This window comes from Polyodon spathula, chromosome 17 (genome assembly GCF_017654505.1).
Source record: "Polyodon spathula isolate WHYD16114869_AA chromosome 17, ASM1765450v1, whole genome shotgun sequence".
In the NCBI taxonomy this organism is placed as follows: domain Eukaryota; kingdom Metazoa; phylum Chordata; class Actinopteri; order Acipenseriformes; family Polyodontidae; genus Polyodon; species Polyodon spathula.
Genome location: NC_054550.1, coordinates 35,984,500 through 35,999,490, shown reverse-complemented (window position 1 = coordinate 35,999,490; position 14,991 = coordinate 35,984,500). Strand labels below are relative to the sequence as shown.

General features: G+C 43.4%; 1 protein-coding gene across 1 annotated transcript in view; it reads right to left on the bottom strand.

Annotated features, from left to right (window-relative positions):
* Window positions 1-3,483, bottom strand: part of LOC121329807 (echinoderm microtubule-associated protein-like 1) — a 63,606-nt gene extending 60,123 nt beyond the window's left edge. Inside the window, exon 1 of the mRNA XM_041275652.1 lies at window positions 3,285-3,483. Coding sequence (XP_041131586.1) covers window positions 3,285-3,312 — 28 coding nt within the window. The 5' untranslated portion in view covers window positions 3,313-3,483. The remainder of the gene's footprint in view (window positions 1-3,284) is intronic.
* Window positions 3,484-14,991: the final 11,508 nt, after the last annotated feature.

Sequence of the window (14,991 nt, the reverse complement as noted above, 5' to 3'; positions counted from 1 at the left end):
GTAGTGAGCATCACGCAGCGCCACAGAGCCGTCTTTCATCACCCAGCTGTGAAACACAGAGGACAGGTAGGTACTGCCCTGCAGACTGAGGCTCCTCCCTGTTACAGTGAAGCAGCTCTGCGCCCAATTTATTCCACTTGACAAGCGGTGGGCCCTGATTAATGCAGTTCCATTAGCAGTAACCAGAGCTCCCTGCTCAACAACTATGTTAATTAGAACAAGCATCAGCCATGCATGCTGTATCTTAACGAGCTACATCAGCTGTCGTTATTAGTTTCGCTTATTGGTTTTGAATCCTGGCTGCTCAGCACCTGGAATTAATTGCAAAGGGCTGCAAGGATTCTGAGAGCACACTGGCTCTGCTTTCTTCTGAAGAGTTTTCTTCCCGGTCTCTTTGGGAATGCCTGTCTCAGAGAGTGCATAACTCCCAGGCGCCTCACCGCACTCAGATTGAATTAACCTGACTGCAAAGCCTTTCAGCCGTGCCTGACTAGCGGAGAGCAGGCAAGCCCAGTTTCTGCACTCAATGCTTCCTTCATTTTAGAAATCAGTTCTGTATCTCTTGGGGGTTCTGTTTACCTGAGAGCCTCATTAGAATGGCACATGCACTGTACTGCTCCTCCTCCTGCCACTACAGCATGGCCCTTATAACAGCTCACCAAGGGCAACCGCACAATATTATTGCACTTGACTGTCCACGGCTCAAGCTTGCTCCATGCTTTACACTGCTAGTTCAGTTTCACCCATCACTGCATTAACTCCTTGCACTTTTTCATTTTTTTTAAGATGTGTGTGTAAATCTCTGCATGATGTTACACTTAACCTAACCGTTTTCTGATACAATTGTGTACTTACATATATTGTGCAAAAAGATTTTCACATTAAGCACATTGTAACTGCGCATAATAACATTGCGATGATGTGTAAGAACACATGTATTTACTAAGTAATTACTATGTAATTACACAGTAATTAGAGACAATTAATGTAAAGTGTTATCGAGTGCAGGGATGAGCAGATCCACAGTGACACCTAGTGGGGTTTTACCTGAAATATGCAACCGTATGAAAACTGGAGTGAAGCTGCAGGGGTCACAGTATCACGAGACAACTATTGATGACTCAAGCTAGTGACTGATGGAGGAAGAAGACGGCTGCAGAGGTATGTGAAAGACGTGAGTCAAAAAGCACAGAAGCACAACCTCTCAAGCAGGCTGCGAGCAAGCTAGATCATGCGGAACATCACTCAAAGAGTGGCTTTACGTTTGCTTTATTTCCATGGTTTTAGTATGCATTTACAGTTCTTCACCACAGTGTTGTCACTCTGTTTTGCAAGACCTATTTGTGATTTCTCTTGCTCTTTTACAATAGCATACCATGGTAAACTTTTAAAAGGAACCACAGCAGAGTGTGCTTTTCTTTGAAGTTTCATTTTGAAAAAGGCAGAAGAGACCTTGAAGGCTCCAGCATCATGAACAAATGACAAATGTTGATCAGTCGGGTCATTTATCAGAATGAAATACTATCGAGACCATTTGCTATTTATCTGTAAACATCCCTAAGCGCTTCACTCCAGGTATAAATCTGAGGAGCAGGCAGGCTCAATCTGCAGCACTGTGACAATGCACAGACAGGCAGACCCATCACTTTGTGATACAGCTTGCTTTCATCGATGATTTAAAGAAAGCTGAAGCAAGCCCTTCCGCTTACTGGCTCACATTATGTCACAAATGCAGCTGCGAGCGAAGCTAGATGTAATTCTACTCCCTACTGAGAAAACAGCATTAACCTAAGAGCAGGATGTTGGACTGTGTCATGCAAGCCTTTCCTAACAATATAACAGCAGCCCTTAGGGGTAACACTTCAAGCTATAGAATTGCAAAGAGCAGGGAGCGTGATGCTGAATTGAGTAAGATCCGGCACTAGCAACAAGAGAAATGAGAACATGGACATTAATTCGAATCACTGAAGTTTTTGCAACATTGATTGTTCAATTGAGTTACATTAGCTGCAGTGCCATCCAGCATGCTTGTCTTGAAATGACTGGATCTGAAAAGCACACTTCATGAAAGCAACTGCGACAGTTAACTTGAAGATTTCCTGGGTACTGCTGGGATAAGGAGAGAATTGTAGGTAACACTTTACATGAAGTATCTTTAATTACTGTGTATTTACATAGTAGTTACATAGTAAAAATACATGTGTACTTGTACATAATTCAAATTGTAGTATGCATAGTTACAATGTACTTAATGTGTACATGTTTGCACAATAAATGCAAGTACAAAATTGTATCAGAAAGGGGTTAGGGTTAGGGTTAGAGTTAGGGTTCGAGGGTTTAGGGTTATGGTTATATCATGCAAAAAAAATGTATGCATTAGGTGCATTGTAACTATGCATAATAACATTGTAATGATGTGTAAGTACAGGTATATTTGCCAAGTAACTAATATGTAAATACACAGCAATTAGAGACACTTCATGTAAAGTGTTACCCAATTGTATTACCAGCTTGTGAGACCTCCCCGATATTCAAAGACATTGTGCCGAACTCAATAACTCACCCTCAAGGTTGTGATCTGGTGCAGTGCGTACAGCGAGCAAATGACAGTGAAACAGCTTTTTAATCGCAAGCCTTCAGCACATTTTAAAGCATTCAATCATGATAGCAAAATGCACAATAGAGACAGAGCCAATCTGCAGAGCTCCTGTAACTGACCCATTTCATGAGCAAGCAAATGTACTTACAGACTGTCCCAGGAGGCACAGTTTTTGTGCATACTGGACTTGGGCTGTGGGAAATGACAGCTATAACAAAACAAATGAGCCAGCAAAAGAGCGCCACCTGCAGCCTGCTTGATGACGAACACAACTTGTATAGATTATGATCCGAGCAGTCAAGGGCTCCAGTGATCAGTGTGTTTCCCACTCTCTGGTACACCAGAGTACAGAATAGAAAAAGTACCCCCATACAACAGCACTAGAAAATAATTATGTGCATGTGTGCCCCTGCACCCATTACTGAAGGATTACAAGCTTTCTGGTGCCTACTATTTATAGACAAAGGGTTATATTTAGTGCATTTTATTGCCATGCCGTAGCGTGTGTGCCATCTGAGATGCACATAAAATACCCCCCCAGTTATACAGTGTAGAGATATACACTACATGAATATATACTGCTGCCTGCCCCCTATGGAATTATCATGGGATAAGCCAGCAGCGTGAGCCAGGAACAGCAAACACAAGTACAGGATGTAGCAGTAAATAGAAATCTGACACTTACCCCCAATCAGCCCCTCGCAGTCTGACATCACGTGAAACTAATGAAGACAAGTTAAAAAAAAATGTAAACCACAGGGAAAGTCTAACCTACTGCCACCGTCTTCAAAATAATACAAAATAAATAAATAACTGTACAGAGTGTAAACTCTAAACCCTTCCAGCTGGAGAGCAGGACACTTCTAACCACCCACAGAGTTCCAGCGACTCGCTACAGCCCACTTCTGATTGTGGGATGCAAGGAATGCACTTCAGTGCCAGAAGGCCCAGCCTCTACTGGCTGATAAATTTGTTTGCTTCCCTCCCCTTCCCTGTGTTCCCAGCCGAGGTCACATAGCCATATCAGCCTGCTGTTTAATTAATAATGAGAGGCTTTCCCTCCTGCCAAGGACGAGCTGAAAGGAACAACAGATACAGGTGGTGTATCTGTGGTGGGACGCTACAAAACAGCCATGTCTCCACCTGGAAACACAAGCAGGGCTTCTAAACAGAGGACCCCAGTGTGTGTTGCATTGCACTTACGCTCTGAAGTGCTTAGAGAAAAGTTCGGAGTAGCTGTGCTGAAAACACATTCACATTCTGACAGCTACTGTATTGCAGTACAGGGGGTGTGAAGAACATATGCTGGACTGGGTTGTTGAACACACAACGCTGGGCAAGGCATTTGCTGAAGCTGTTATTTAAAGGGGTGGGTTCAGGTGCAGGGAGGATGGATTGGATTGCTGGTATTAGATCTTCCTTACAGAAAAAAAATGTTGGATGTTATATTAAAAATTAGACTAAAGCACTCCCCCATAAAAAAATAAATAAATAAGGTGTCACCTAGTTAATGCTTAGGGGTTGGGGGTGGGGTTGGGTTTGTGTTAACCCCAACCCCCACCTAAGTTAGGGTTGGGGGGACCAGGGTTATGGTTTGGTTGAAATTTTAAGGTTAAACCCAAAACCCAAACCCCGGGGCTGTGGTTGGGGGGTGGGGTTGGGGTTGGGTTTGGGCTGTTGGGTTGGGGTTAGGGTTGAGGGAAGAACCCTGCTCAGTATAAAGCATTAGGGTTATGGTTTTCGTTGCGAGTTTGAGGGTAAGGTTAAATAAGTAGTGTTTAACTGGGGTTACGTTATGGTTTAGGGTTTGGGGTTGGGGGTGTGGGTGGGGTTGGGTTTGGGGCTGTGTTTGGGGTAATGTTTTAAAAGCTGTGCATCTGGTGGCATCTAGTGTTCATTGGTAGGACTACACCTCATAATGTACACAGGTCATATTAGAATAGTTACACCCACGTCATCTTCAATTTACAAAGCAGCTGCTTTATCAGTTTGAATAAAATGTGAACTTTAAATGACGTTAACATCGTCCTCCCTTACAATATACTGCATATATAGCGACGAAATGCACCCCTTCGTTCCTTATAATACATTGCAGATGTAACGGTGAATAATGTAATATGGAAAAATAACTTTTTAGCAAAGTTTGCTCAGCTCCATTACATCATATTTGTCAAGAATGCCAAACCCACGCAGGATTGGGCCTGTTTACAACGAGATAGCGGGCTGGGTTTTGTCAACGGCGTTCTTCTTATTAAAATACATTTTCAAAGAAAGTATAAGAATCTAAATTCGAAATAAGGTAAAAATAAACTGAAATCCGAAAACGCACAGCACAGCCGGACACGTGCGCTTAAATCTCTTTTTCAAATCTAAGGTACAGTCTCTTTAGAGCACAGGTGTATACATAATTTACTGGGCATAACATGCAATATTAACAGTTCCTTCCGCAGGTGAATCTCTCCTTGCTACCTCGCTCGCTGTCGTTTAATTTCTTAAGTTTTCCACGTGATGTGTCAAAAATATCCGAAATGTTTCTTTACTCATCAAGGGACACATCCAGTTAATTCAATTTCATTACCCTGATTTGCCACTAGGGTGAGCCACGTCACCAACTTCTCAATGAAGTGCTTCCAAGAACGTGTGTGTTTTTCACCGTGAGCGGCCAGACAGACAGACACAGTTCAGACTGGCTAGATCACGCAAAGCCTCTCACAGAACTCAAGCAGCCGTCTGTTTTGCCGGTAATTTGTTACTGGGCACTACAATGAGTTGCCACTTACTAATAGAAAGACAGGCAAGCTCGTCTACATCACACCTCTCTTTATAAACTATCAAATAGTCATTTCAAGACATTTGCTCTTTAATGTCACCTGTTGGGCTGCAATAGTAAATGATTAAGTGTGGGTGCCAGTAGTACAGCGGCGTATTTATGCAGCCCCCACATCTTTTAGCTGGAGAACCTCTGATGTAAGCCCCTTTCACACTAGCTGGGTCGTACCTGGGTTAACTCGGGTCCCAGCGACCCACCTCAGGATGTGGGCTGACGCGCTTTGACCCGGGTTGAGTGAAACAAAATGCACGACGGCCGACGAAATAACAAACAGCCACGCCTGCGTGAAGGGTTCACTTCCTCAAGAGACATTTCTGTTCATTCTGTTTCTCCATATTTGCATTGCTTGAGACACAGCATGAGCCAGATGGCAGCCGGGATGAAGAAGCATTTGCTCCAGTCAATGGGCCGACAGTTCAATCCAGAGAAGTTGGGGTGGCAGCGTCCGTAACGAGCTGCTTCAGGGACACTGATAAACGCATTGTGGACTTGTGGAGTCTATCAAACGCAGTGGGAAATCACATAGCAAACCCACAGGACACAGAGTCCTGACCTGGATAGGTGCCGACCCTGGTAAAGCATGCCAGTGTGAAAGGGGCTGTAGTGAATGATCTTCAATCCATCATCTGTAATGAATGATCTTCAACCCATCCACTGTAGTTAATGATCTTGAATCCATCCACTGTAATTAATAATCTTGAATCCATCCACTGTAGTTAATGATCTTCAACCCATCCTCTGTAGTGAATGATCTTCAACCCATCCACTGTAGTTAATGATCTTCAACCCATCCTCTGTAGTGAATGATCTTCAACCCATCCACTGTAGTTAATGATCTTCAACCCATCCTCTGTAGTTAATGATCTTCAACCCATCCACTGTAGTTAATGATCTTCAACCCATCCTCTGTAGTGAATGATCTTCAACCCATCCACTGTAGTTAATGATCTTCAACCCATCCTCTGTAGTGAATGATCTTCAACCCATCCACTGTAGTTAATGATCTTCAACCCATCCTCTGTAGTGAATGATCTTCAACCCATCCTCTGTAGTTAATGATCTTCAACCCATCCTCTGTAGTGAATGATCTTCAACCCATCCTCTGTAGTGAATGATCTTCAACCCATCCACTGTAGTTAATGATCTTCAACCCATCCTCTGTAGTGAATGATCTTCAACCCATCCACTGTAGTTAATGATCTTCAACCCATCCTCTGTAGTGAATGCTCTTCAACCCATCCTCAGTAGTGAATGATCTTCAATCCATGCTCTTTCACGGGAGCCTCACACACATGCCAGAAAACAGCACCTGGTCTCTTGAGCTTTACAAACAGGTTCTTTCTTCACTTTACATTACCAGATTTTCACATTCATATTAAATATAGAACAATTCTGCTATCATGCAGCACTGAACACATGCACTATTTGAATCTTCATATAAAGAATACAATACCAATGCATCAAACATTTGTGCAATGTGTGCATAAGAACAGATATTATTTACAAAAACTAGAAATACCATTCTTGTTTGGACTCAGTTCTCTTGATTTCTATAAAATTGAATCACATGCTTCAAAAACAACAAAGATTGTCAATTTCAATGCTCTTGTAGGCAGTGTGCTGGTGTACTGGGTTTTCAGTTCTTTACAGTTCCAGCTCTTTTCAAACACTCTTTGCTCTGCATTGCTGAAGCTCAATAGTTGTTAAAGCTCAGTCCTCCGGAATGTTATTTTAATCTCCAGTCCTGCTTGCTATATAAACAAAGCAGTTCCTCAAGCTCATTCTGACACTTTCTGCAAACCAGGCATGCATTTCCTCATCTGGTTGAGATTAAGCTATACTCAGTCTCAGGCTATTCCAAAAAAAGTCTTTGCACTTTTACTCCTGTGATCAATGATCATAAAACATTTTGTCTGCGTTTTCCCTCCTCTTTGTAACCTGAATGAATTGTGAATGTTCGTGCAGTGAGAAGAAAACATTCATTTTCTCTAATGATGCTCAATCTATCATTGTGCCTCTGTGTGCCGGCTGTGGCTGTCACAAGCAATCTCATTAGGGGCACGACTGGACACCTTGAGCAGACATTGTTTGGGATCTGAATGCTTTCAGGCTTAATGTGTGCCTGTTGATCTGTATGCTAATGCTGTTGTGGAGCTCCAGGTGGTTGTTGCCCTACCTGCACACTGTCCTTTATCTCGGGTCCCTCCAGAAAAGTAATCACCGGAGTTCACAATTCTTAGCAGTTGTTTGCTTGTCACCAGGTCTGTGGCTGTACTGTAGTTTGCTCCACTTAGTTTTGTGATTGATTAATCTTTACCCAATAATGCTGCAATCCCCCACGTGTCACAGTGTAAATGTGCAGCAGGGCAGTAAGTAGCCAGCAGTGTCATTGTCATTAATGATGCTAAACAGCAGGGTCTTGCATTGAGCGGGCCAGCGCTTCCAGCAGGGTCTTGCATTGAGCGGGCCAGCGCTTCCAGCAGGGTCTTGCATTGAGCGGGCCAGCGCTTCCAGCAGGGTCTTGCATTGAGCAGGCAAGCGCTTCCAGCAGGGTCTTGCATTGAGCAGGCAAGCGCTTCCAGCAGGGTCTTGCATTGAGCAGGCAAGCGCTTCCAGCAGGGTCTTGCATTGAGCGGGCCAGTGCTTCCAGCAGGGTCTTGCATTGAGCGGGACAGTGCTTCCAGCAGGGTCTTGCATTGAGCGGGACAGTGCTTCCAGCAGGGTCTTGCATTGAGCGGGACAATGCTTCCAGCAGGGTCTTGCATTGAGCGGGACAGTGCTTCCAGCAGGGTCTTGCATTGAGCGGGACAGTGCTTCCAGCAGGGTCTTGCATTGAGCGGGACAATGCTTCCAGCAGGGTCTTGCATTGAGCGGGCCAGTGCTTCCAGCAGGGTCTTGCATTGAGCGGGCCAGTGCTTCCAGCAGGGTCTTGCATTGAGCGGGCCAGTGCTTCCAGCAGGGTCTTGCATTGAGCGGGACAGTGCTTCCAGCAGGGTCTTGCATTGAGCGGGACAGTGCTTCCAGCAGGGTCTTGCATTTAGCAGGCCTGCGTTTCCAGCAGGGTCTTGCATTGAGCGGGACAGTGCTTCCAGCAGGTTCTTGCATTGAGCGAGACAGTGCTTCCAGCAGGGTCTATGCAGATAAAGGCGCATTGCAAGGCTGTTGTAACTTCACTATTACCCTCTATGCAGATAAAGGCTCATTGCAAGGATTTCTGTTGCTCTGTTGAAAGTATGACGCTCTGTAAGACGATTACCACGGCACAAGAGGGGCTCGTTGACAAAGTGTTTTTTTAAGCAATAAAGAGGGAGTTTATGGGGTAGAGAAGCGCCTCTGATTTCGTGGAGATGTGATCGCAATCCACAGCCTTCATCTTCGGGGGAGCTGAAAACATTTAGTTATGCAGATCCCTGGTTTTGTATTTGTATTCATGTCTCTAAAATGATTTTATGTGGGTGATTTCTGGTTACAGCAGCTTATTAAAATGTATTGGAGCTGAAGCAACCGCAGAGCTGTAATTCTGAATGACTGACTCAGCAGAAACAGTCCCTTTCATGTCTGAAGACTAGTGATTAGCATCAGCTGCCTTGGAAAATAAGAGAAATGGTTATGAAAGTAAAAAAAAAGAAGTGCTCTGAGTTTGATGAATAGGGTGCGCATCTTTAATCCCGCTCAGCACTTTAAAGACTGTGGATCTGACAAGCATTCATTACAATTAGAGATCACATGCAAATGAGCCTGGGGCCAAGACCTGCTCCCTCTTTCATCAGCCTATTGTAGGCATGAAGAGGGAAATGAAAAGCTAAATCACAAGTTTGAATCTAATTATATATAGTTAATGGAGAATCGGTTATAAGGCAGCATTGTCCCGGCTCCTATTTGCCCCATAATGCCATTACAGTGGTACTTTCATGCTCATTATAAAGTAAATATATATATATATATATAGTATATATATATATATATAGATATATATATATATATATAGCATATATATATATATATATATATAATATATATATAGCATATAGATAGATGGATAGATAGAAAGATAGAGCCATGCTATTTCATTTCTGCAGGCAGCTCATGTGTTCCTTACGTTAATGGGGCTCTTTCACTGCCAATAGCACAGACGCTGAAAGTCTTGGCAGTGTCTGTGTTTCAGCAGAAGAAGCATTCACTCCCTGACTCTGATTAGCACGCGCTAATGTTGATGTGATTAAAGGTTTCTGAGCACAGTGCTGTGCTGGTGGGAACATCAAGGTCTTGGTCTGTGTCCCAGTGATTGAGTCAGTCTCCAGACAAGTGCTGACAGCTCTCAAGTACTGAGCAGTTGAAACAAACCTGTCAATACATATACAGCCAAAGAGGAGCATACCTGTACCAGACACGAGAGAGGGAAAAACAGAACTTCTCTTTTTTCTTTGGGTTTGTTTTTGTGTGCTTCTGACATGAATAAATAAAGCGGTATGCGCTGTCATTGAAATCTGTGTCTTTAGATATTCATGAATGTAATTAAGAAGTAACACACTGAGACAGATGAATGAGTGACTGGTTCACTGTGACAGCAGCGTGTCTGTCCTCAATAGGCATTGCTGAGGAGAGTGAAGAGCTTTGTGGAGGCACGGGGGAGGGGAGGCATGCAGAACTAAACCTCTGCTTCCAGTGCTTGCTATTTCACAGGGACTACTGCAAAAAAACAGACTATTGTGAGGATTCCCAGTCTAGCTGCTATGCACAGGGTTAAACAAATAGCTAAATATAGGTTATCCTCGTGATGGGAAAGTCAGTTGAGGCTGAATAAGCAACACTGGGATAGCACACAACACAGTGAGCTTTGATTCCTACTTAATCAAAATGAGGCTTAAAAAAAAAGTCCTTAAGCAAAACATTCCTTGAAATGGTCCTTAACGCTTTGCAAGAGGGGCTCATTGTTGGTACCCTGGGCTGGGTGTGAATCTAATTCATGAAGGCCCTGGTGAAACAACAGACACCCTCGCTCCTAATTATCAGAGTCAAGTTCTCTGAGGAGAATAAAACAGCTTTACACCTTTTACATAGGAAACAAGACTGCCAGGAATAGGGATGTCCTGGTGTCTGTTATTAATGTGAAATACACTGCAAAGGCATGTCTTTGCATTGCAGATATAAGCATATCATTATAACAGACCCACTGTAGCTGTTCAATTATCAGCATCTATATACAGCAGACAATAATGTGGGCACATTGCAGCTATGTTTGCTGTGTTGGTGTCTGTGATACAAAGAGAACGCACACTCTCAGCTTGGTTAGAGGTATTCACTGAACACTTAGAAACATATTGCAAGTGATTAGATCTAAATAAACTGACAGACGAAAAGCTGTCATCAACATTCTGAGTGCAGATCTACACTCTCCGCAAAATTCTAAGAGTAGTTGCTGCTAATAGGGTCCAGTGGGGACATGACTTCTAATGAGCTGGTGCTAGATCCTCCTTAGTTATGTGCTCAGTTCCCTATTGCTATCAGCATGGCTGTATGTCTCATTATCCAGCCCTTACAGAAGGTAATTAGCCATGGTAGATGTGTGTGCTTTATGCCTTATCTCTCTCTGTTTAATTTGACCCACCTGTGGGGATTCCTGGCGTGGATTTAAATTATCACCTGAGCGGGTGCCTGCAGTGTGTTAAAACCCCAGCTAAGCTCTTCCTGGAGCCCTGTAAACTTTCTGCAGGCTTCCCTGGGGTCCCACTGATATCTGAGACTTTGAAGTGAAACACTGTGTTTACTAAAGAGATTTCCGGTGCCTTTGCACTGAGAGACTCACTCCCCTCGGTCTGCACAGACCAGGCCTCCCCCACGATCCATTCTGCTCTACCTTCTTTCCAGCCTCGAATGAGGAGGTAAAACTAACCTCGGAAAAATCACAGTGTGTTCCTGGGTTTGCTCTGAGATCTGAACCACTTTCACAAGAGCATGTAGAAAAGCGTGTGCTGCAGAAACGAGGCACTAAAGAGCTTTGCCATGTTTGCTCGTGGTTTGGGGATGAAAAAGGGTTAAGCAGAGGGAAAGCATGGCAAACTAAACATCAAAATTTAGAGTTTTCTAGGATTGCTCTCCTGTATCTGTTATTTTAAACAAGAAGTTGTGAGGTGGGAGCTGTTTGCACACCAGTTGCAGTGTCTCCCAGGTGGCTATTTGGTTACCATTCTAATAAACATCCATTACTAACTAGTTAATGATTTCTAGAGTGTTTCGCAGAACAATTAACCTAATTACAGAGGGGAAGACAATGAGTGATTGCTTTAACGACTTTACCATCTTCATTAATGCAGTACACAAGTCTTTCTCTTGCTAGATGTAATAAATGCATTAAGCACTTCTCCTGAAGAGTCCCTGAGTGACTTACAGCTTCCTGAGTCAACCCAGGAGCGAATTCCATTGGCAAACACCCTTTCAGTGCTTAAACAAACACAATAAAATACATTCAAATAAAAATGAAGACATGCTGCCTGCAGCGCTCTGACAAGTGCTCATGCTGAACTCGATCCTGCGTTCTGAAAACATTAGCTTTACATCAATAGCAAGCCTTGTTTATAAAAGTTTACCGCTGTACTTTTGCAGTTTTCCCGTGGTTACATGATGCATTTACTACAGCTTACCTTAGTTTGCCATGTTGATTAATGTGAGTTACCATGCCAAACGTTTCTTTACAATGCTTGCGTGTGCTTTACCTTTGCTGTCACTGTGCTTTATCACACTGGGATACTATTACTATGATAAACCACTAAGGAGGAATTTTTGAAAGCAGCTGAAGTCTCCATTTTCCTGTGTGGGAGCCAGGAGCTGACTGGGGTTGGTTTGTGTGTCTCTGAGTAATGGGTCTGAAAACAGCTTCTTACCACGTTTACAAGCAGGAGTTAATTGCAGCTGTAATGTGGACATGTCTCAATTACATCAACTTCTGACCTCATTTCAGCGCCAGGAGGAAACCTGATGAGGTCAAGTGCATTGTATATGAGACCCATCCCAGCTTTGCAAACTTCAAAAGGTTTCCAGTATTCATTTTAATACTGGCCCTGCATACCTTCTAATTGAACCAGGCTATACCAATAACTGATTGACCTGACACACACACACACACACACACGTGCACTACATAGATACACACACACACACACATGCACTACATAGACACACACACATGAACAACATAGATACACACACAAGCACGCACACGCACACATGCACTACATAGATACACACACACGCATGCACACACACACACACACACAACATAGACACACACACACAAGCACAACATGGACGCATACATTCTATACACACCCTGATTCCTTTGTGACAAAGAAACTCTTGAGAGCAGGAACGCACCAGGAAAATCCCAGTTTAAATATAACCAGGAGCTTTTATTTTCTGAATGTTTTGTTGCATGCAGTCTAATTCATCAGGTATGAAGATGTGTTTTAAAAAGCACCCCTCATGCGATACAGCACAAGAATATGCCCGACAGCGTTCCCTATTCCTGCTTGACGAAGGAAAGGGCATCAAACGAAGGGCATTCCTGGTGTTTAGTAAGCAGCTGGAAGATCAGGAATGTAATGGAGTGTTGAACAGCCCTGCTGGAAACCTCTTCCTAAGCCCAGTAAAGAATAAAGCATGCTGACCTGGGATTTACAAGACCTGCTACCCTTGCTGAAGTGAACAGTAGCCTCTCAGCAGCTATCAGCTTTTCAATCTTTCATGGAAGTCCTGAGCCTGTCTTCCACAGTACAGGAGCCTGATGGATCATGTCTCCTCTTCAAAGGGATAAACAATCTCTCTCGCTTCAAGAGAATGACCTGGTGCACTCAGCTCTCTTTCATGGTTCAATAGATCTGCTCTGTCATTGCAGTCTATAATACTGCGCTTTCTCTGCACTTTCAAAGAGCACATCAAGGGCCTGGTGTGTACCTGCAGATTCTTCCAAACCAGACTGCATGCCTCTGCCTGAAAGCTAGCAGCCCCTTTGTCTTCGGTGTTCTGCGTGCTTTTAAATAGTGACGGCCCGAGCAGAAAGGCATGCTTAGCAACGCTTAAAAACAGTAGCCACATTCGCAGAGGGCTGTGTCATCGCTACGGCTTGTGCCTCTTTATCACATCAGCGTAGGCCTCTGCTGAGGGGTCAAAGGTTATCTAGCTTTCTAGTGTTGTGTTCAAGGGGAGGATATCTGGGATCGTTTCTTATTCAGTTTGTAATATGAACGATACTCAGTCACACGTTAGTAACAGGATCCATTCATAAAACATCTTGAAATGCATTGTTAAAAGGATTTTATGATTGTTAACCAGGAATAACAGTTTTTTTCTATGACATCATCAGTGTAAAGCTTCATCAAGCACATAGTTTCTCGTGAAATGTCACCATCTCTTCTTAATGCAATGTCATGTAGCCTGCCCACTTGTTGACATGAAAACACAGTTATCTGAAGCCCTGAAGACAGGACACAGCGGGCCAGCACTGAGACAATGCCTTTCCTCCCCCACACAAACACAGGGAGGCTTAGCCCTTCAGGACTATTTATCTCACAAGCACATTACCTGAATAGCATCTCCTTATAAGGCAGATGGCGACCCATTGTCGTGCTAAAAAGAGATTTACTTGAATTGTTTGGACTGTTTTCTGAAATTATGCAGGCTTTCTGCCTTCCACAACAAAAGGCTACAATCTGGAGTGTATTGATATGTAATAATTAAGATATAATGACCCCACAGGTGATAATCTGCATTCCTCTCTTCCAGGACTCTGGGAAATGACCTGCACTCTTTATATTTGTGCATCAAACTGTCATGTTTTCAAAACCACTATAATACTAAAACTACGCTTGGGTGGGTTCATACACACACACACACACACACACACACACACACACAGATACACACACACACAGATACACACACACACACACACACACACACACAGATATACACACACACACACACAGATACACACACACACACACACACACAGATACACACACACACACACACACACACACACACACACACACACACACACACACACACACACACACACACACACACACACACACACACACACACACACAGATACACACACACACACACACACACACACACACACACACACACACACAGACACACACACACACACACACACACACACACACACACACACACACACACACACACACACACACACACAGATACACACACACACACACACAGATACACACACAGACGCCCACACACATACAGATACATACACACTTTTAGTTAAAGAATGTACACAATGTTTGAGAATAATGTACATTTTCGATTTTCTGTTTTGAAGTTGTTTTGAATACTCATTTACACTGCAGCTGAATGTTGTTTTTTGTATATAAATATCTGGTCTGATGAAACCAATACAAGAACAGCGACCGCTGCCGCTGCACCAGAGTACAAAGAAAACAGTTTAAAGGATGCATATCTACTTCACACAGTTCTATGACATGATAGCAGTGCAGCTTTCAGAATTGCTTTATTTTATACAATATTTTACACT